We start from the raw sequence: 20,672 nt of genomic DNA on the forward strand, positions 1-20,672 counted from the left end.
GAAGCCGCCACATGGAAAAGTTGCTCGGAAAAAATTAATTTGATCTCTGTTTTTAACCTTGCTGTAGTAGCAGATGTTCTTCCGTGTTTACATCATACATCCAATCGTTTACAACGGTGAACGAGAGGGTGACTACTACAACAAGGATAAAAACAGAGATCACATTCATTTTTTCCCAACAACTTTTCCATGTGGCGGCTTCAGGACACTTGGGTCAGTACAGACGAGCAGTATGGAGGTATCTGGATGTTTCATAGTGTGTGTTTTGGACCATTCAAAAGTGAACTCTATCCACCGCCATTATATGAAAACCCGTTGCCAGCCGGACCGCCCCTGGAACTCCTAAAGCGTTTTGATTGATGACTCTGAAAGTTCTCCAAACCTTTCTTTGGCATGACTGTGAGTAGATGATTGGTGAATTATCAATTTTGGGTGAAGTATCCCTTTAAAAGTGCATTAAAAAAAAAAGTGGAACTACATTTCCCAGAGATCACTTGTCTCTCCTGCAGCGTTTGCAGCTGCTGTGTTGTCTTTCTCTTTGGATTAGATGTAGATCAATAGAGTTAGAGCAGCTTTCATTCCCTCAACTCGTTATCACACATAAATAAAAATATATATTTAAAAAAATATATTGACAAGAAACAATAATATTTGGTGCAGGAAGCGGTTCAAACGTCGGCGCTAACAGCCTGTGTGGCTGTAGTCATCATTTGTCATCAGTGGTGATTATGAGAGACCCTTGTGATTACCATGGCAACCTTGGCTCTGCATTAAAATGTGTATGTGAAAACCTTGCCACTGATTCCATATGTAGCATCCTCATTAAACTAATGTGTGTGTGTGAATGCAGCAAAAACTGACATGCATCTGAACACACAAGCAAAAAGGATGAAGATTTAAACACCACACACACACACACACACACACACATGCATACACATACACACACACACATACACACTCTGTGGCTAACATATGAATACTGCTGAGCGGGTCCATCTGGGTGCCATTATTAGCCAGTTTTTCTTCATCACACACACACACACACACACACACACACACACACACACACACATACATACAGTACATGTTGATAAAACACACACACTAACACACTACCCTGTGAACGCTGCGACCGCAAAATCCTCAGTCCATCTCTCTAGTGGGCGAAATATTCAAACCACATGAACGCAGCAGCAGCAGCAGCAGCAGCAGCAGCAGCAGCAGCAGCAGCCGGTTGGAAAACGGTAAAAAAAAATCTGCTGCTAATCCATCCAGGTCGGGAAAAAAAACGAAAAAAAGACAAAAACCCTTAAAAAAATTCCACAGTTATCCAGAAATAATCCTCATTTTTTCATTCTCCTGTTGTCGTCGGTGTCGTTTCCTGCACAAATCCACAATCATCTGTTTGCAGACGGAGAGAGGTGACCGTTCACATCCTTAAAGAGCATCTCCCTCCTCCTCCTCCTCCTCCTGCTCCTGCTGCTCCTGCTTCTCTCTCTGCTCCTCCACCACCACCCGCCTCCTCCTCCCTCCCTCCCACTCCCACTCCCACCCGCCCTCAGCCAATTAAAGCCCAGCTCTGCATCTTGCCGTTCCACCCCCCTGCAGCCAATCAGAGCTCAGAGTGCAGCAGCCGATCGGCAGCCGGGTGCAAACGGCTGGTGGAGAGAAAGGGAGGGGGGGAGGAGAGGGGGGCTGGGGTTGTATGAAAGGTGATGAGCAGTGGGAAAAAAAAAAAAATACAGAGAGAGAGACCGCCATGACACACGCACACACATATATTTAGGTATCTGTGCATATCCATACACATCTAATTATCTGTGTGCATGCTGGAGTGTATATATGTGTGTGTCTGTGTGTGTGTGTGTGTGTGTGTGCAGCACTCAGTAGTAAAGGAGAGGTGAAAGAAAGAGAGGGAGGAGGGAAAAGAGACAGATAAAAGAAAAAGAGGTGTGGATTTTTATTTAATTTGAATTCAATTAGCAAAATAAACTCTGCTGCCTGCGTTTAAATCCCAGGACACACCCAAGAGCGATCATCAGTGAGAGAGCTCGGCTTATTGTGGCGGTTTATGTTTATTTTATTAAAAAAAAAAAAATGATAACAACCACAGCTTAATAGTTTTAAGTCCCTGATTTTTTTTTATGCACCTTACTGTTGTTTCTTTTATTATCTTTTTGCAAAATAGCATTTTTTCATCCCTTTTCGTCCTTTGTGGCTCCTTTCTTGTGGAAGCTTTGGTGTTGTGCTGACATCTGCTGGCGTCATGTGGTATAACGCCTCCAATCTGTCTGGCCACTGGTTGGTGTGTGTGTGTGTGTGTGTGTTTACCTGGGGACGCTGGTGAGGTAGCTGAGGACGTTCTGGACCTCCTCCTCCTCCAGCTCGCTGAAAGCTGGGAATTCTGGGAAGACGATGATGGGATTGCCGTCCATCCCGCGGCCCCCTGCAGATCACATGAAAAAAAAAGGTCAAAGTGACATCACAGTCGACGTGTCGGACCATTTCCTGTCGATTTATTTAGATGGAAACTACAGAGAGACACATGACACATACAACAGTGAATAACAGTCAAGCGAAGTGAATCTGATTAAAGCCGTGGTCTATATTTGTATCTGTAATTTTAATTTCTAAAGTGAGTCAACACGGGGGAGGATGTGACTCTGCTTTTTTTTATTCTATTATTTCATAGATTTAATATTTCCTCACCCGATCAAAACGTAAAACTTTTTCTAAACTCCATAATTGGAAAACTGGTTTAAACTAGGGCTGTCAATCAATTAAGAAAAAATGTACTAATTAATCACACAATTTTCTGTAATTAATTGCATTAATCAATTAATTAATTTAATTTGTCCACTTAAGACTGAAGCTTATAACGAATATTTATTTATGTTAAATCATCAAATTCATGTAGAATAAACACAAAGAAAGTATATTTCAATTCAAAGACTAATTTAACAGCTTTCTTTAAACTTTGAACACAGTTTCTCTCCTCAGCCGCCACGGGAAGTTAACAAAACGACGTTAAATGTTTAAAATGAATCGCCAAAATTAATGCGTTAACGTTAAGATGTGTGTTTTACAAATTTAGACGAACAACCTCGGCTCCAAAACCTCCTTTTAAATCAAAAGGGGCTCATGCACACACACACACACACATGCACACACACTCTGGGCCTCCTCTCGCTTTCATTGCCGGGTCAAGTTGCAAAGCACATCATCACGGAGATAAATTATTCACATGTCGTCACCGGACAGGCATTATCGTCATGGTAACCCAACGCAGGGGCCCTAAAGTGTGCGTGTGCATGTGTGTCTCCCGTTTGATTCATGTTTGTGTGCAAGTAGGGGGTTTGTGCATGTGTATTTAAGTGTGTTCGTGTGTGTGTATCTAGGTCAGGGAATGTGAAACTTTTCCGGCCTCGGAGCAGGACTCTCTCTTTTCTATACTTGAATTATAAAATAATATTTATCAAATGTATGTTATAATAATGTAAAACCACCTCTTTAGTGATGTGTTTGGATCTTGTTTGAGCAGGTACCATGTGATGATGGTGGTAGTGGTGTGTGCTAGGCTGTGGCTGCTGGTTATTTTTGTCTTGACCATGACAAAATTATAGGTAATAAAAATATGGCTCGAGTGCAAAATGTATAACAACAAGTAGAGATGAGAAAACACATGAAAATCCCTCAGGTTGCATTTAAAAAAAACAAAACAAAACAAAAAAAAGATCATGTCAGGCATCAAAAAAAGACTTTTGCTGTGTCTGAAAGGAATTAAATTAAAGATATGAAACAAATGGCTAAAGGTTAATGAAGTGAGCGCTTTCAGAGCTCCAAACCAGAGGGCAGGGCCTCCAACATGCCTCAATTATACTTTGTGACTAACATATTCCTCCCTCCCTGTTCCCTATTCTTTCACATGAGGCCACTTGGAAGTCTGTCGGAGCTATTTCTGGAACCTGTATGTTGCATGTATTTCAACATTTCCTCCTGTCAAAGAAGCGACAAAGAAAGACACACCAAAAATTACTGAAACAAAGACTTTCCTTAAAATATCTACAAAGCTTTAGGGATAGAGAGAAAAAAATCTGCTTTTAGTTTCCTTGAACGTATTCCTGCACCAACGTCTCAGATTCAGTCTAATCTAAATGACGCTGCCTATTTGGAAACGAACCAGCATCTCTCTGCGTCACTGGTTCATGCTGAAGTTCACCACTTTACCCCTAACACAATAATTTAACCGTGTTACATTGTTCCATGTGATTCCATTTGTTAAACTTCTTGCACTTTACTTATGAAAAAAGCAAATGTTTTCCTGCAGTTGTAGACGCCCGAGAGAGAGAGAGATATTCTTTATTGTTGTTGTTGTTATTTTACATGCACGGCATATATCAAATTTGATTTTATAATTACTATTATGTTGTATTTGAAGTGCTGCAGCGATGAGTAGTACAGGCATGACGTGCAGGAGAGAGAGAGAGAGTTGTTTAAACCAACCTGGCAGGATGGCAAACTGTTTCTGGAGCTCAGAGCCAATTTCTGCTGCACACAGAGGACCATCCTCCCTCTGCAGGATGTCATCTGCAGACAAACACAGAGAGAAAGAAAGAGAAAGAGGGTTATAATAGTCAGATTAATGCCTTTTTCACATACAAAAAAGATCTTAAACTGTAATTAAATTGTAATCGAGCGCTGTAGCTCACTGTCCTGGCACGTTATGTTTATTACTGATGCATATAACTCAGTGAATTATGTGTATATATACAATGAATTTACAAAAACACGAGATGGAGATGAAAAGGAGGGAAAGTAGAGGTGTTAGAGAGGAGGAGAAAGCGAGCGAAAGGGGATGAAGTAAACAGCATTTGGATTTCCTTCCTCTTCTCTCTGGTCAAGCTGGATTACAGTAATCTCATTTAGCCCGCTGAGACATGTAGACACAGAAAGAAAGAGATGGAGTGGAGAAAAAAAAGCCTGTTGTTGTTGCTGCGACTGTTAATTGTGTCATGTGTTCATCTGTGAATGAAAACTGAGAATTTTTCTAATGGCTCCTTCGTCTTAAGTGTGTGTGCGTGGTGATGATGATGGGGCCATCGCTGCACCGAAGACAAAAGCTGGCAGAGCGACGGGTGTGAGTGAAGGTTTCCAAGCTGCAGTATGTTTGGGACTGGCAGCGAAAGGGCAGTAAATTAATTAACCATCCCAGCGCAAAGTAAAACAAACTGTTCACACTTTGGGAAGGAGAGAGACGTGATTGTGAGGCTCCAACGCTGGGAAGCAAACCGAAGAGAAGATAGTCAAAAATATTCAAATTCATAGTAAATGATCCGTCCTGTCGGTTGGTTGATCTTTTTGCATAATCCTGCTGAGACACGAGCGGAAACAGAACCTGCTTACATGGGCAGCAGTAATTGGACTATTGACCTTATTCCAAATAAAACAATATTCTGATTAAAGGGATAATTCAACATTTTGGCAAATTGGCCCATTGCCGTAATCCCTATAGTTTTAGGAGTAGGTTCGCTACCTTTAATTGTCGGTGCAAGCTATTTTTAGAATGGCGGAGCAGAGCCGCGAGCTGCTCAGAGCTACGCTACGGAGGCTAATGGGATTTCTTGGTTTCCCTTCATCAAACTCATCAAATACACAATCCAACAACAAGTTGTGACCTGCACATTCACCACGCTATGAGATAATAACAGAACGTTACCAGACAGAGTTGTTTTAGAGGTAAATTCATGCAAAACCGCTGATGCGCTTTCCCGTCGGGGGCAGTTTTTCAGCAAGCAGTCTCTGCATTTACCTCAACCTCATTCACAATAACAAGGACTTGAGATTTCACTTGAATTTGAGACTTGAAGGCGACATCGTCACATCAGAGATTGACTTGCAACTTGTTTCGCCAGCTTTCCTCTCACTAATCCCTCGCATTCAAGACTTTGATCGATTGATTGTTTGATTGGTTGAACAGGCGTAATAACCAAAAGCAACCCGAGCCATATTAAATGAATACAGGCGATCATACTGTACATACGGCGGACACTACATCCAATCCTGTGACCTGCAGCAGCTCCATACGATGAAGACACCCGATAGATTAAGAGCTTAGATCCTAAGTAATGCTATATAGAGTGTGTCAGCATGCCGCTGGCTAGACGGCGGTGACTCATAACCACATACTGTAGCTCTCATGTGTCATGTGTAGTCCACACTTGGCAGCGAGCGAGCAGCATGTGTTAAGAGTGTCGGCAGCTGTTCACAACATGTTTCAGATAACGTTTAGCAATGAATAAATAGGTAGCGCAGAGTGCATGTGTCTGCGGTCATGCAGGAACGTACACGCGGTCATAATGCCAGTAAGTCACCGGGCATGGCTCGAGATATCAGAGGATTACATTAAGATGTCACAGCAGTGACTCAGGAGCAGGTCAGCCTCTGTGCAGATCACACGCCGACTGAAAACAGTATACAAATACAGTATTATCAGTCATCTGTGAGGGAGGAAAGAAGGAAAAGAGGGTGGGCGTACTCTACTCGTAGTTCACTTTAATAAACCTGAACAGACCACACAGCTTCCACTCTGGTCGACCAGCCTGTAATTTAACCAAAGGAACAACAGAGCGGCTGTAATTAGCCTCCGCTGCGCCACAAACCAGAGCTGACGATGATGACAGAGACGTCTCTTCGCAGCGCCCCGAACCCTCTGACACACATTTTAACATCAACTTACTGCACATACGATACGCAAGTGTGTGTGAGTGAGTGTGTTGCAGGCTCAGCGGGCCAGCTGTCATTGGGCAGTAATGCTCCGTCTCTGGAGCAGAGCCAGGCATGTGCAGTGCTCCCCTCAGAAAAACACCTGTAACCAGGTTTGTTTTATTTTGCATTATAATCTATGACATTTTCATTTTCCAATTTACTTTATGGAAGCTTTTACCTTGTGCGTGTGTGTGTGTGTGTTTCCCAAGTGAAGCACATGTAGCATTTAGCTGTGGGTTTTAACTACAGGCCAGTAGCGTCAGGCACTGATAGGACGAGCAAAATAGTTTTTGTGTGGGTGGGTGTGTTGTTTGTTTTTTTTCCCACAGCCAGGCAAATGATAGAGTGGGTACAAATAACAGCTTCCACACTGTAGAGAGAGAGAGAGCAGGTTGGCAACTCCCTCAGTGATTCAGTGATTTGTAAGTTATAATGTCATATTATTTACATGTTTGTTAGTACATGAGCGGGAAAAGCAAGTCACACAGTGCACATTAAAGGGATAGTTCAACATTTTGGCAAATTGGCCCATTGCCTCTAAAACAACTCCGTCTAGTAATGTTCTGTTATTATCTCATAGCGTGGTGAATGTGCAGGTCACAACTTGTCCACCACAGCGTTGTGGAGTTGTTGGATTGTGTATTTGAGGAGTTTGATGAGGGAAACCAAGAAATCCCATGAGCCTCCATAGCGCAGCTCGCGGCTCTGCTCCACCGTTCTAAAAATAGCTTGCACCGACAATTAAAGCTAACGAACCTACTGCTAAAACTATAGGGATTATGGCAATGGGCCAATTTGCCAAAAATGTTGAACTATCCCTTTAAGGCTTGTGATCTTCAGGGGTAGAGTGGTGCAGATATATCAGACATTCAGGCGTCGCGCTGCTTTTCACTGCTGCTCTAAGTCTAAAACTCCCCGCTTTGTCCTCGGTGGAATGAATGAAATTAAACTATAGCCGCCACACACACACACACACACACACACACACACACACACACTCTGGAAGTGGGGCAATGCAGCAAAACACAAATAGTGATTATGGGGGGCCTAGAAAGAATGTCCCCCGCCTCCTTGTGCCCTTCCCCCCAAGCCCCTGACATCCCCAATTCATTCATGTTTTTTCTCTCTGGCCGAGCTGAGGAGGCTAAATGACACATAACCCACCAGTCAACTCCGCAGTGTGGTTCAATCAGCTTGTTTGGATTAAAAGTAAAGAGTAAAGTAACTTTAAGGGCCAAATCTCCTCTCACGTACGTCCCTAATATGCTTAATATGGTAATAACACATGTGATAGTTGTCCACTTTTTACAGGATTGAACTAGGCAGCGAGAAGAGAAGGATTCGCATGCAGCTGAAACCCTGTTTGTGTGTCTGTGTATGTGTATGTGAGGGAGAATAAGCCCTGGATTTAAAGGGGTGAAAAGATAGAGAGGAGGAGGAGGAGGGGAGAGGAGGGGGGGATGAGGCAGTCGGAAAAAAAAAAGCAGCGTAGAGGTGCTCGTGTCTCAATAGGATGAAATAGAGGACATGCCTACATATTTAATGTGTTGGCCTGGTGCTAGGTGATACGGTGGATGTGTTTTCTCCGTGGTGGGTGGGTGGGGGGTCAAGACAAGTACGAGACTTCACAACTGTAAAACACACACCTGCAGAATATACAGTGTATATATATATACTATAGAGCCGACTGTCAATTCATTTCCTCCCAGTTTGGATCCCACAATCATTTCATACCAGTTGAAATTTCATTTTTTCAATGAAAATACATTTACGAGGAGGTAGACGTGCTGTATATTTACAGGAATAACGTGTGTTGTAATGTTAACTCCATTAAAAATAAGCTTCTATTGAAATTCGAAGAGAAATGGTTTGAAAATGTTCTATTAAAACCAAAATTTAGTACCTATATGAAGATTAAATCTAACTTTGGTACTGAATTATATGTTCTGGTATTCCTCCTCTGGCCATTGAGGTTGGTCGATTGAAAAATATTCCTGAGGAGAACAGAAAATGTGAAAAGTGTGAGTTAGATGAAGTGGAAAGTGAGTCTCATTTCCTTTTGTATTGTACAAAACCTGAGGATTTGAGAGAGGTGTTATTTCATTACATCTGTGGACAAAACCCTGAAATATTCTGGTGCTCTGATGAGCAAAAACAGGAGTGGTTGTTTAATTTCAGTGTGTTTAAGACTGCTAGTTTTATTTCTAAAGCCTAGAAAAGACAGGAACATTTGTGGCATTGTTTTCCTTTTCTTTTTTTGGATAATGGCTTTCATAATAGTCATCATAAAGGTCTATCCTCATTATTTCCAGTTAAAAGTTCACCTCCTCATCATCTATTGGGAATTATAAAGCTGAATTTTCACTGTATTTTATAGGCAAAACAGTGACATAGCAAGAAAATAATCATTATGTATCTCCAACTCTGCAGGTATTTGAGATATTTTTGCAGCGTCCGTCTCGCCACGTGATTGAAAGTATTATTTTCTTGGCTCGACGACGATGAGGAGCGTTTTCAAAACAGCATCTCACCTCTGCAGTTAACGCGATTGAGCGATTACAATGATGCCGAACACAAGTGTGTGATTGTGATGAGATTACAGCTAACACTCCTTTACAATGTAATTTGTAAAAAAACTCAATTTGTCAAACAGGACACACACTCTGGTTGCGTCAGTCGTCCGGGGTGACGGAGAGGCAAGAGCCCAATTAAGTCCCATTAAGGTACAGTCCATTAGACACGGTCATAGCATTAACAAACCCAGCTAACGTCGCCTGCTACGTCTCACTCACAGAAACACAAAAGACTGACACACACACACACACACACACACCTCCTCCTTTTGTTGTGCAGACGTGCTCCTACAGGTTTGCATTGCTAAAACACACACACACACACACACACACACACACACATTGTTGGTTCAAAGCCGACAGCCAGCTGTTCTCCGCTGGGTAATGGCTGCCAGCGCTGGCGGCCGGTCAAAGTTCACAGCCACAGGAAGCTGCAGAGCTGGCTGATGTTCACTACAACACACACACATACACACAGAGGAGCCCGGCTGGGGACTAAGCAAACAAAAACAAGCATGACCCTGTCGGACGCACAACTCAGACACACAAACACAGAGAGACAGGTCCCATTAATACCAGGAGATCTAAAATCTAAACAAACAGATATCACCATGAAACGTCCCAAGTTTATCACTTACATTAAGACAAATATTTTTTGTATTACAAGTTTTGTCAAATGTTATGTTTAACTATGTAAATGAGGCTATATCTAATGCAATATGCGCTAATTTGCATACATTTCCAGAACAGAAATCTGAACAATAGATAAAGCTACTTGTTTTATTTTGTCGACATATTAGAGTCAGAAGTTTTTACAGAGGAGGATTTTGGATATGTCTTTTTATCACTCGTAAATGAGAAAATACTGTCACCAGTCCTAAAACAATCAAAATTCTCCACGTTTTTATGGGTAAAATGTTGTATAAATCAGGCTGTGAATGATATATCAACAATCCCCTCTGTAAAAACCTTCAGAATATAGACAGGAATAAAACTGGGAGGTTTGAGTGTCTCTAAGTGCTGCTGAAGTGGAGATTTCTAGCTCAGAGTCTGAGGAAAAACTCATTTTGAGAAAACGGCCTTTAAAGGCATGTACTGTAAAATGACATAGATTATTAATGTAAATCCTACTTTTACGATTGGTTGTGGATACGGAGGAAATGGCAATTTTTGGAGCCTATATAATTGTTCAGGAGAGAGAGAGAGACTTGATTATGTTTATATGAAACATCAGAAACAGAGCAGAACAGTGAAGCCGTTCATAATATAATAGAAAAGAGACAGAGAGAGAGAGAGAGACAACCGAGGCTAAGACAGATGCCTGGCGTCTCCGGTCTGCACCAAACGGAGAGGACGGACCAGGAATGTAGACTTGAAGGCTCTTTGGAGGTGGGGTGGGTGGGGTATAGAGGGTTAAAAGTTGCTGCGTTGGTATCAAATGCCAGCGGAGAGATGGCCCGACACACCCATGTGTGTGTGTTTGCATATAGCAAGCAAGGATTTACCAGCCGCTCTACAGCTGTGTGTGCGTATCTGTGTGTGCGCTTGTGTGAGGGAATCCAAGCTCTATTATCTGGCATTACAGTAGTCAGGGTTTACCAGAGCCCCATCTGTCACTGCTGTGGGACACACACACACACCATACACACACACCATGCCCAACAACAACTGGGTCACACGGCCAACAGTGGCCTAATGTGTGTGTCTGTGTGTGTAGCGTGCACAAAGCTTGAATTAGAGTGGATCAGAAAAATCAGCAGCGACCAGACAAACATTAAAATATTAGTGATGTCGCAGGAATCCAACCCCGTTGCATCGTCTCTGCCTCCCTCACATCCATATATCAGACCTGGAGCGTGACGGCAAATCAACTTAATGAGTATTAAACCAACACTAAGGAACTTTTCAACCTTTATATCATATCGACTTACAACAGGTTGAATGACACCTCTGCACACGTCACTTCCCCCTTTCCCCATTCGTTAAAAAGACGAAGTCGATGCGAACGCCTACATTCTTGCAAATAATAGTGATATTCACGTGAGTTTACTGTGAAATGATCCAATATAACATTTTATTGATCTCTAAACTCGCCGGTGCGTCAGTCGCTGATACAGCGGGGGGGGGGCGATACGGTACTAAAACAAAGTTAAACATTTCTTATTTTCAACAAGATATGATCGATATGATATTGTTTAGCCACAGTTAGACACATTATCTCATCGTTATTCATCCCTCAAACAGCCTCTTCTGTTAATTTCCAATCCAACTGCACACGACCGGGAGATCAAGATGTTTACGACGCTGCGCGCTGGCGCTCATGGGAAATGGTTCTTCAGTATTGCTTTAACATGAACAAATACATGATGGATTTGTAGTCGTCTGCTTTGATGTCAGCTAACGTCCAAATAACTGGTGGCTACGCAGCAGTAATGAGCATTTCTGCGTCGTTAAGACTCCTTTGCTTTTGTTTTAGTGCTAATAATAGTCTCCACTTCAAAGGCTGACAGTTAGTGGTTATGTCTTCACATTGTTTAAAATGTGGCCTGTAACAGGTGAGGTGTGTTTCAAAGACATGCTGTAGCCAACTTGACCTCTCTGCACCGTTTTTTTTTTTTTGCAAACCTCCACCTGCAATAGAAGCGGATGCGTGCAACAGACCCACTCCCTCTCACGTGAGGCATCTCCTTTGTACAGTCGCCTTGTGGCTTTAAATCCAGGTCCTCCTCCCTTCCTCTCCCTCTCCACCATTAGAGAAAGGAGGACAGAAAACAAACAGTCAAAGCTCAGCTGAGAGTTGAACCAACAGATACAACAACTGCTTCTGGCCACAGCTGCCAGTCAGCTACACAGAACATGGAAACTGAGAAAGACAGAGCAGAGAGGGAGAGAGAAGGAAAGAAAGAGAAGGAGGCAGCAGGCTGTGTTTTTACTTGCCCTAAAAGAAACTTGCAGCTACAGTATAGGAAAAAACTAGACACAATGACCTCATGCACTTATCTCGTACTATTTGCATAGAGTTGAAGTGGAAATGTGATCGTAATAAGCCGGTCGCTGCTGTTTGTTACTGTGGTGAAACCGAGGAGGTCAGAATGAAAAGGTCAAGAGAAAGTGATCCCTCCTTTTTTTTTTTGAAAGCTTGTAGCTGCCTCGATGAAAAGCAGGAAATACAACGGCTTTTCAAAATAAATCTACTCCATTGCATTTCAATTGCACGATAAACATAATGCAATGGCCTACTGTAGTTTTCTGAGTTGCATTATGATGATCGATTTGTTGGATTTTGATCCCCCTTAGGGATCATTAAAGCTCCGTCCCTCCTGTTTAATCTAATTAAACTCTGTATTGACTTTGTTGATTATGGTCTGTCCTGTTTACAGCATAATGCACTGACTGAACATCAGCTGTTAATGGCTCCCGGGGATGAAATAAATTGACTGAAAGGAGCAGTTCATTACTTACATGAGCTGCCAAACCCAATAAAAACAAGATTTTTTTTTTTTAAAGCAAATAAATGTTTCACTCACACACGCACACACACGATCTGTGCCAGATTGCCTTCTGGGAGCTTAGCTGACACTCGTCAACTTCTAATCTTGACTTGGCAAAAACCAACTCTTTGCAAGGATGATACCTTGGTACTTAGTGTGTGTGTGCGTATATATGTGTGTGTCATAGGCTCACGTCAGTCCATCTGCTAGCAAAGCAAACACACACACTCCATGTCTCTGTGCAGCAGCAGCAACACAAAACAAAACACACCTGAAAAAGCTCCACAAAAGAAAGAGCCAAGAACAGCGAGATCAAATCTCTCTGGCTTATCATCAACGCAAACTTCCAGAGTTATTATAGGCTCCACCAATGCAAATAAAAAAAAAAAACACACACACACAATCAGAGAAACAAAGTCAACCAACGGACACGGAGGACGCACAACAGAGGGGGAAATAAAGGGGGAGGAGACGTTGACATTCAAACGCTCAGAAAAGGGTTTTTGTCCTCACGATGCTCCCAACTGACGAGAAGGAGACGCTCTGTGTTAATGGGACAAATGTGATTAACATGCTGTCAGTGTGCGCTGATGTGCACTGTACTGAGTGAGCTGACTTCTAGGACCCTCAGGAAGAAAAAAAAACACACACACTGTCCACTCTCCACTTTAGATTGGATTATGTAAGTGTCTGATGGATAGTAATGCCTTCAGGAGGGGGAAAGCATCTTTGTGCAATGAGACAAAATCAATGTGGATAACAAAGTCAGGTCATGTTCATTCATTTAAATCATTCATAAAGTGGTTTACACTCATTTATAAACTACTTTTTACATCTATTTATAAAACGCTGCTCCGAACGGGGGAGATTTGTTACACAATGATGATTCCTCTAGTCTGTACTATGATGGTTTATGACTAACGTTATTTCCACAACTACAGGTCAGATGAGCCGAATGTGTGGAACGATGTACTTTCATAACTCGCTGGCTTGAAACGAATATTATTTTTTATCCCAGTTAATAATGGAGCATGTAGAAACAAACTTAAAGGTGCAGCGTGTGTTTTCGAAAAGGTTATATTAAAGGGATACTTCACCCAAATCCGATAATTCACCAATTTTCATCAAAACGCTTTAGGAGATCCAGGGGGGGGGTCCGGCTGGCAACAGGTTTTCATATAATGGCGGCGGATAGAGTTCACTTTTGAATGGTCCAAAACACACACTATGAAACATCCAGATACCTCCATACTGCTCGTCTGTATTGACCCAAGTGTCCTGAAGCCGCCACATGGAAAAGTTGTTGGGAAAAATGAATTTGATCTCTGTTTTTATCCAGTAGCTCCCAGTTCTGTGTTTACATCATACATCCAATGGTTTACAACTACCAACGAACATCTTGCAGCAAATCTCTTTTCCCAACAACTTTTTCATGTGGCGGCTTCAGGACACTTGGGTCAGTACAGACGAGCAGTATGGAGGTATCTGGATGTTTCATAGTGTGTGTTTTGGACCATTCAAAAGTGAACTCTATCCACCGCCGTTACATGAAAATCCGTCACCAGCCGAACCCCCCCCCAGACTCCTAAAGCGTTTTGATTGATGACTCTGAAAGTTCTCCAAACCCTTCCTTGGCATGACAGTGAGTAGACAATTGTTGAATTTGGGTGAAGTATCCCTTTAAATAGCTTTTCCTCCTGATACCTTTTAAAGCCAATTTTCTTTTAAAAGTATTTGAAGTCGTGCAGGAGCATGTGCCGTGTGTGTGCATCCATCCTGAGGTTTTAGTGATATAAAACATGACTCCATAGCATAGTGCAGCCTGAGTCGACACCATGACCCAATATTTACTACTAGATAATTGATTATTTAATTTAAATGATCACTTTAACTCCTAAATAGTTTATTATCACCATTCCTCACATGAAAAAAACAAAACAACACATTTTAAAGACGCCACAGCTCTGCAGCTTCTCACAGTTTGTGGATCAGCAGCTGAACAAACATTGAAAACACTGACTCCACTTTAACACCTGGTCTACCTGCAATATAACAACATGATACACACACATGCACACGCACATACACACACACAGACTCACACACACATACACTCTGTACCTGTCATCATCTTCAGCTGCAGCCACAGCCTGGTGATATCGTGGCAGAGTTGAGACACTCGGTTCAGAGCCATCGCGTCGTCGCCGGTACATGTATGCCTCCCTCTTTCACACACACACACACGACACACACTCACAACACACACACACACACACTCAGACATGCACACACTTGCGACACATTCACACACTCATGCTCCGCTACATGCTCTGTCAGAGGACATCACGGTGAAAGTTCAGACGGTCCATTTTTCCGCCACAGCCGAGGACTTCAGCCGCTTACTGAGCTGTCACTGAGCGGCGCAGCCCACACACACTCACACACACACACACACACGCTCTCTCGCTCGCTCCCACACTCACACACACACACACCTCCCCCCTCCTCATTTGTGCCAGCCAGAGAGGCGGAGTCTCAGACGGTCCGCCCCCCCTCTTCTTCAGTCTCACATTTCACACTGTTTTCATCGACAGAGGAAAACTGCATGTGACAGAAAATGGAAAAATCTGAACACGGCACACAAATATGATTAAAGTTTCCTGTCACAGTTTAATTCATTTATTTTCCTTTTGAACCATCTGAGCTCTTTATCACAACAGAAACAATTAACTGTCATTAACATTAGTTATTTATTATGTTTATAATTTGATCTCAGTGATGTACGGCTGGGATCAAACACCTCTGAGTCGATGCTAACTAGTTTTCCAGAGTCTGTTTACAGTTTGTTGCATGATGTATTTCTTTTAAGCCTCTTAATTATACATAATTAATAAGTTTATCTGCCCCAAACATCATGTGTTTATCTATCTATGCAAATTTAATTAATTATGAACAAACTCTGCATTTTACATGTTGTTTATCTTCATGAAGTCTAGTTTTTCTTATTTGCAGAGATGTGAAAGAGCAACATTCACAATGAAAAACTAAAAAATCACAAGTTCATTTTTGTTTATTTCTTCATCTCCTGGGTGAATGAGCTCTTGAATGCAAAGCTTTGTTGCAGCTGACATTTAACAGCCAGATATCCCAGGCTCCCAGCAACATGTGAATGCATCACACTGGCTCAATAGTCTCCTATTAAAAATCTGACTCCAAAAATTAGACTGATGCACAAGCATGATTTATAGCGTGGTGACTGTAACTAGTCCAGATACAACACTCGTATTAGAGCCAGAGTGAACAGAGTTTGCTTTTTCTCACACTCACTCACACATACACACATACGTATATATATGTACACAATGCCAGTAAAGACAGCAGGGGGACCCACTGTGCCACATACACACAAAAACATTGAATCAGAGAGAAGCTGGACTGGTGTAAATGTGACTCGACCCACAGGAGGTCAGTTTATAAAGCGTTGCCCTGCTGAGCAAAAACAAACAGTTTAAAACCGCCTGTTTATTCACCAGCAGCGTGTTCACACTCATTCACATCAACGGGCCGACACACATCCACACATCCTCACATCCTCACATCCGTCCCATCCGTCTCTCTCTGTATAAAGTCAGTGGTTTACAGAGTTTGATCCTTTCTAATGTCGTATCCAGACTTAAATAAAGATGTAACCCCGTCATTACTGCCCAAAAGAACCAGGAGAGGAGCGCAGAAGAGTAATCATATCTTCTTATCCTGGCCAAACCTTTGTCAACACATCACACCAATCACAATATTTGACCTAGACAAGAAAAAAAAACCCAAAAACGATGCAGTACAAACAGGTGGAAGAGAAATATTTAGCCTGGCTGAGCCTTTAAAATGAGCGAGTCACTTAGAAGTAATTAAAGGTTTAAAGTGTGACAAGCTGCGGTTTGTATTCTTCAGCAAAATTAAAGGCACAATGCAGCAATTTTACTTGGACTCTTATGATCATTTGAAGCCTGAAATTCACAAATTAGTAGCATAAAGTTCCCAGGCACCAAGGGTCTAAATAGAAAAAACAAAACACTCCACAGCATTTTTGAAGCTTGACCCAATTTAAGATCTGCATATATTTTTTTGTTTTGTTTTGTTTTGTTTTGTTTTATCCCGTCCCACTGGTTCCCAGGTAAAAGTCAAGATAAAACTCACTTCCCCTGAAATGACAGAGATTACGCACGAGGAGTTGAAAAACAAGGATGTGTGAGATTAAGAATTAGATTAAGGTTAAATTAAAGATGAATCTGAACCAGTCTCAGATCAGATTATCAATAAACCGAGGGGGAATTTGGAGCCGAGAGGATTTTAAAAAAGATCTGAATACAACAAAGGACGTCCTCTGCGATTGCTGCACATGCCAAGGCCTTGTGCTTAATGTGTGTAGTGTGTTTACCTTATGTCAGATTTAGATGATAAAGCACGTTGGCTGTGGGACAGGAAAAGGCAGAGGGTTTATAATGGATCATTTCCTGTCTGCCGTGATTTATTCTCCAGGAGGTTTCACCGGTTTCACCCGCTGGAGACTGAACACTCAACATCTTTCACCTTTAGTCACATTTGATCTATTTTCCAAATGATTTTTTTTCTGTCCAAACATGTAAAAGTGAGATCCCAGAATGACGACATGAGTTAAAACAACCTACTTTTCACTCAAGGAGGCAGTAGAAGAAAAGAAATGTTTCGATTTTACAACTAAAAAAGGGGAGGATTAAGTATGAAAATAAGACCAAAGTTGTAATAAAGTAATATTATACTTTTACATGTGCAATTACCTGAAGAATGTTACAACTGAGGACTTCGTCATGACTCACTTTAAACTTAAATCTACTTCGGACATTTGTTGCAGGTGGATTTTATTAGTTCATAAGAAACTTCCTGCTCATGACTCAACATCTGAAACCAGCCACATGATGAACTTTATTATGATGTGAGCTCTGAGCTGCTTTTATGGGAACGTCATCGTCCTCAAATTATATTTACTTCCCGTCATCGGAGGAGAAAAAAAAAAGGTGGATGCTTATGAGAAACGGGGGTTAAAAGGATACAGTTAAAAATATGTGTGTGTTTACATGGGATGCAGAGTAGACTTGTGTTGTGTACGGGATGTTAAGGAGACCTGTTGCTGCCTGTGTGTGGGATGCGGTGCAGACTACAGCTAGAATAACTCCCAGCTGAATTATTTATTTGTCGTCTGTCGGCCAAGACGAAACACTATTGACTCCTTCCGCTCCGGGATCAAACGCTATTGGTCGGCCGGAGCGTAAACAGGAAGAGACCAACAGAGAAGTGAGTAGCAGGACAAAACAAGAAGCAGAGGAGGAGAAGAGGAAGGATGAGGAAGGTGTGAACAAGCGGCCAGTTTAAATGTGAATCGTAACAACACATCAGTCAAAACTTTTTAGTTTAAACCAGATTATATTAAAACAGTTGCAATGACAGAGTGATGGAGCCGGACAGAAAAACAGAAGTGAAAGAGAGGAAAATGTATTTTAAGAAATAAAAAAAAAGAACGATATCATGAGCCAACTTCATCTAATTTGCTTCCCTTTTTTTGTTTTGTTTTGGGCAAAACAAAACAGATTCTTCCTCTGTCACCACCAGTACGTTGTGGTATTTCGCTCTGCTTTCGGTTACAGTCTTGACCCGAAAAGGTCACGGTCCCATAGACTTGACGCAGAACAGACTGTGTTAAGGGTTAAGGGTTCAAACACACTCTTGTGTCCTGTCAGTCAAAACCAACTGTCTCTATAAACGTTATGTCTGACTGCAAAAAAACTGAACATGTCACTTTGAGTTAAAGTCGTTTTAGCTAAATTTCATTTGCAGAAATTACTCCCTAGACAGAGGAAAATTAAACATTACTATATTGGGACAGACTTTTTTTCTTTTTTTCTCATAAATTAAAATTCATCCTGGGACTTTTAGACATTTTAGGCCTCGACTTACAGTACAGTATATTGATTACTACTCCACGCAGTGATAAAGCTTCAGAAACAGGAAGTCTGCTGTCATTCCGCCACGCTGAAGCCGACCAGGCCGGACCAGGCTAAAGATAACATAAACAGAGAAACTGCTAATTAACGACACAGCCTGGCGCTGAGAAATTACATAAGCTCAATCATCTAATGAAGTAATCAAAACTAAGTGTCAGACAATGGGACATTCAACTCAGAAATAAGATCCAGTTCTTCCCCAGTCATGTTATCCACACCTCTGCGTGCAAGCTCCCCTTTACATAATCCTGCATTAAAATTAGCTCTTCTTTGCATGTTCCTCCTCTAGTCTGGAGATTATTTTAATTCTAAATATTTTTTTTATATTTATATTTTTGCAACTTATTCCTCTTTTTCTGCCTTTTTTTTTCCAGGTAAGAAAAGTCTGATGAAGCGAGTGGATGAAACAGCTGTTGAGGTCAGTTTACAGATTTCTCACTCGTGTTTTTTGGGAGATGTGTCTGGACTATATGGACGCTGAATATGAAAATAATGTGTAGTGTTATAAATAGCGCTTTCAAAAAGGTCACAGGCCTGTGCATTTAACTTTTGCACCTGTCAGCTCTGATTTAAGAGCCTCTATATTAAGCTCAGTGCCGGGAGGCTTGATTTTTGAAGTGCTTTCAAAAGCGACAAGATGCCATTAAAGAGGACGTAAAGCAAATGTCGACTCTCGGCACCAGAAAATAACGGCAACACAAACAATCGACTCGAGCGTCTCTACTTCTTTGGATTGATTATCAGCACAAATATCCACAAACTGCAGCTGCTTCACAATAAAAGCATCCATATATTTCGTACGTCTAATCAGAATTGGCTCCAGTATGAATTCTGAGAGTCAGTAGGGCATCACCGAACCCTTTAATGACTTTTTATTTTTTCTCTATCACAATCCAATGACTGCATTAAAACTCATACTCTGCACATGTGACAGATTTTGTCACAAGTCTTTTATTATTTTACAAGATGCAACCCTCGTCCAGGTTTCCTCCGACAGAACGCTGAGACCTCGTTTACAGTCCATCATTAATCCTCCGTGTTCTAACCCAATAAGACAAATTCAATACTGCCGGGATGCTGCACAGACTACAATGAAGGCTCAAATCCAACTCACAACCCTCCAATAAAGCCGGGCCGAGACGAAGAGGTGCAACGAGTTTAAATCACAAGAAGTGTAGTGTCATAAAAAAAAAAAGTACCGAACGATGTGCTGATAGCAGGAGGAGACAAAGACGGATCAGTGGCTGCATAACCAGGATCCTGCTTGGGATTTAAACGCTCTTTTTCAGATAAAATATGGCAAATATGGTTTCTATTCGATTGCTGTCATCCAATCAAATCGAACCGTGTCGGCCTTATTAAGCTTAAACCCTTTACTTATTGTTGTGACCCACTGCTCGTCGGGAAAATTTTAACTTGCAGTGTCGTCAGGTGTCAAACAGGTCACAAGATTTCATGAGAAAACCACGGGATTATCTGTGAAAGAGGAAGTTTTGCAAAGTCATGATGGATTGTTAAAGGAAGGAAGGACGAGTGCTGACCCTCATGAAACCATGTGAATTTAACAGTGCTTCAGAATGAAAGTTTATTTCCCAAAAATCCTGCAACTTTCAGTTTTGCAGGTGCAGATCTAAAAAACTCGATAAAAGAATCGTGCGTTACTGTATGTGTTGGTATCACTATTTGGCACCAAACAGGTGATGGGAATGTGAATTGGTATGGCAACAGTGAGGATGAAAATAAGATCAAGAGCAAAAAAAAAAAAGAAAGAAAAAACGCAGTCTGTTCTTTCTGTGACACGACATTAC

At 41.7% G+C, this 20,672-nt stretch overlaps 1 protein-coding gene across 7 annotated transcripts in view; it reads right to left on the reverse strand.

Moving 5' to 3' along the window:
* The window catches only part of mcf2la (mcf.2 cell line derived transforming sequence-like a), a 47,583-nt gene that overhangs the window by 21,203 nt on the left and 5,708 nt on the right, over nt 1-20,672 (reverse strand). For 3 of the 7 annotated variants that reach the window (XM_085796455.1, XM_085796473.1, XM_085796446.1), the window contains exons 2-3: nt 4,507-4,590; nt 2,335-2,449 (exon numbers count right to left, since the gene is read on the reverse strand). In XM_085796455.1, the coding sequence (XP_085652581.1) occupies nt 2,335-2,449; nt 4,507-4,590 (199 nt within the window). Of the gene's footprint in view, nt 1-2,334; nt 2,450-4,506; nt 4,591-14,953; nt 15,324-20,672 lie in introns of those variants that run through there. The other 4 variants (XM_085796483.1, XM_085796438.1, XM_085796463.1 and 1 more) reach the window with 3 other exon arrangements.

Source organism: Trachurus japonicus, chromosome 2 (assembly GCF_045865225.1).
Source record: "Trachurus japonicus isolate A0001 chromosome 2, Traja_1.0".
Taxonomy (NCBI): domain Eukaryota; kingdom Metazoa; phylum Chordata; class Actinopteri; order Carangiformes; family Carangidae; genus Trachurus; species Trachurus japonicus.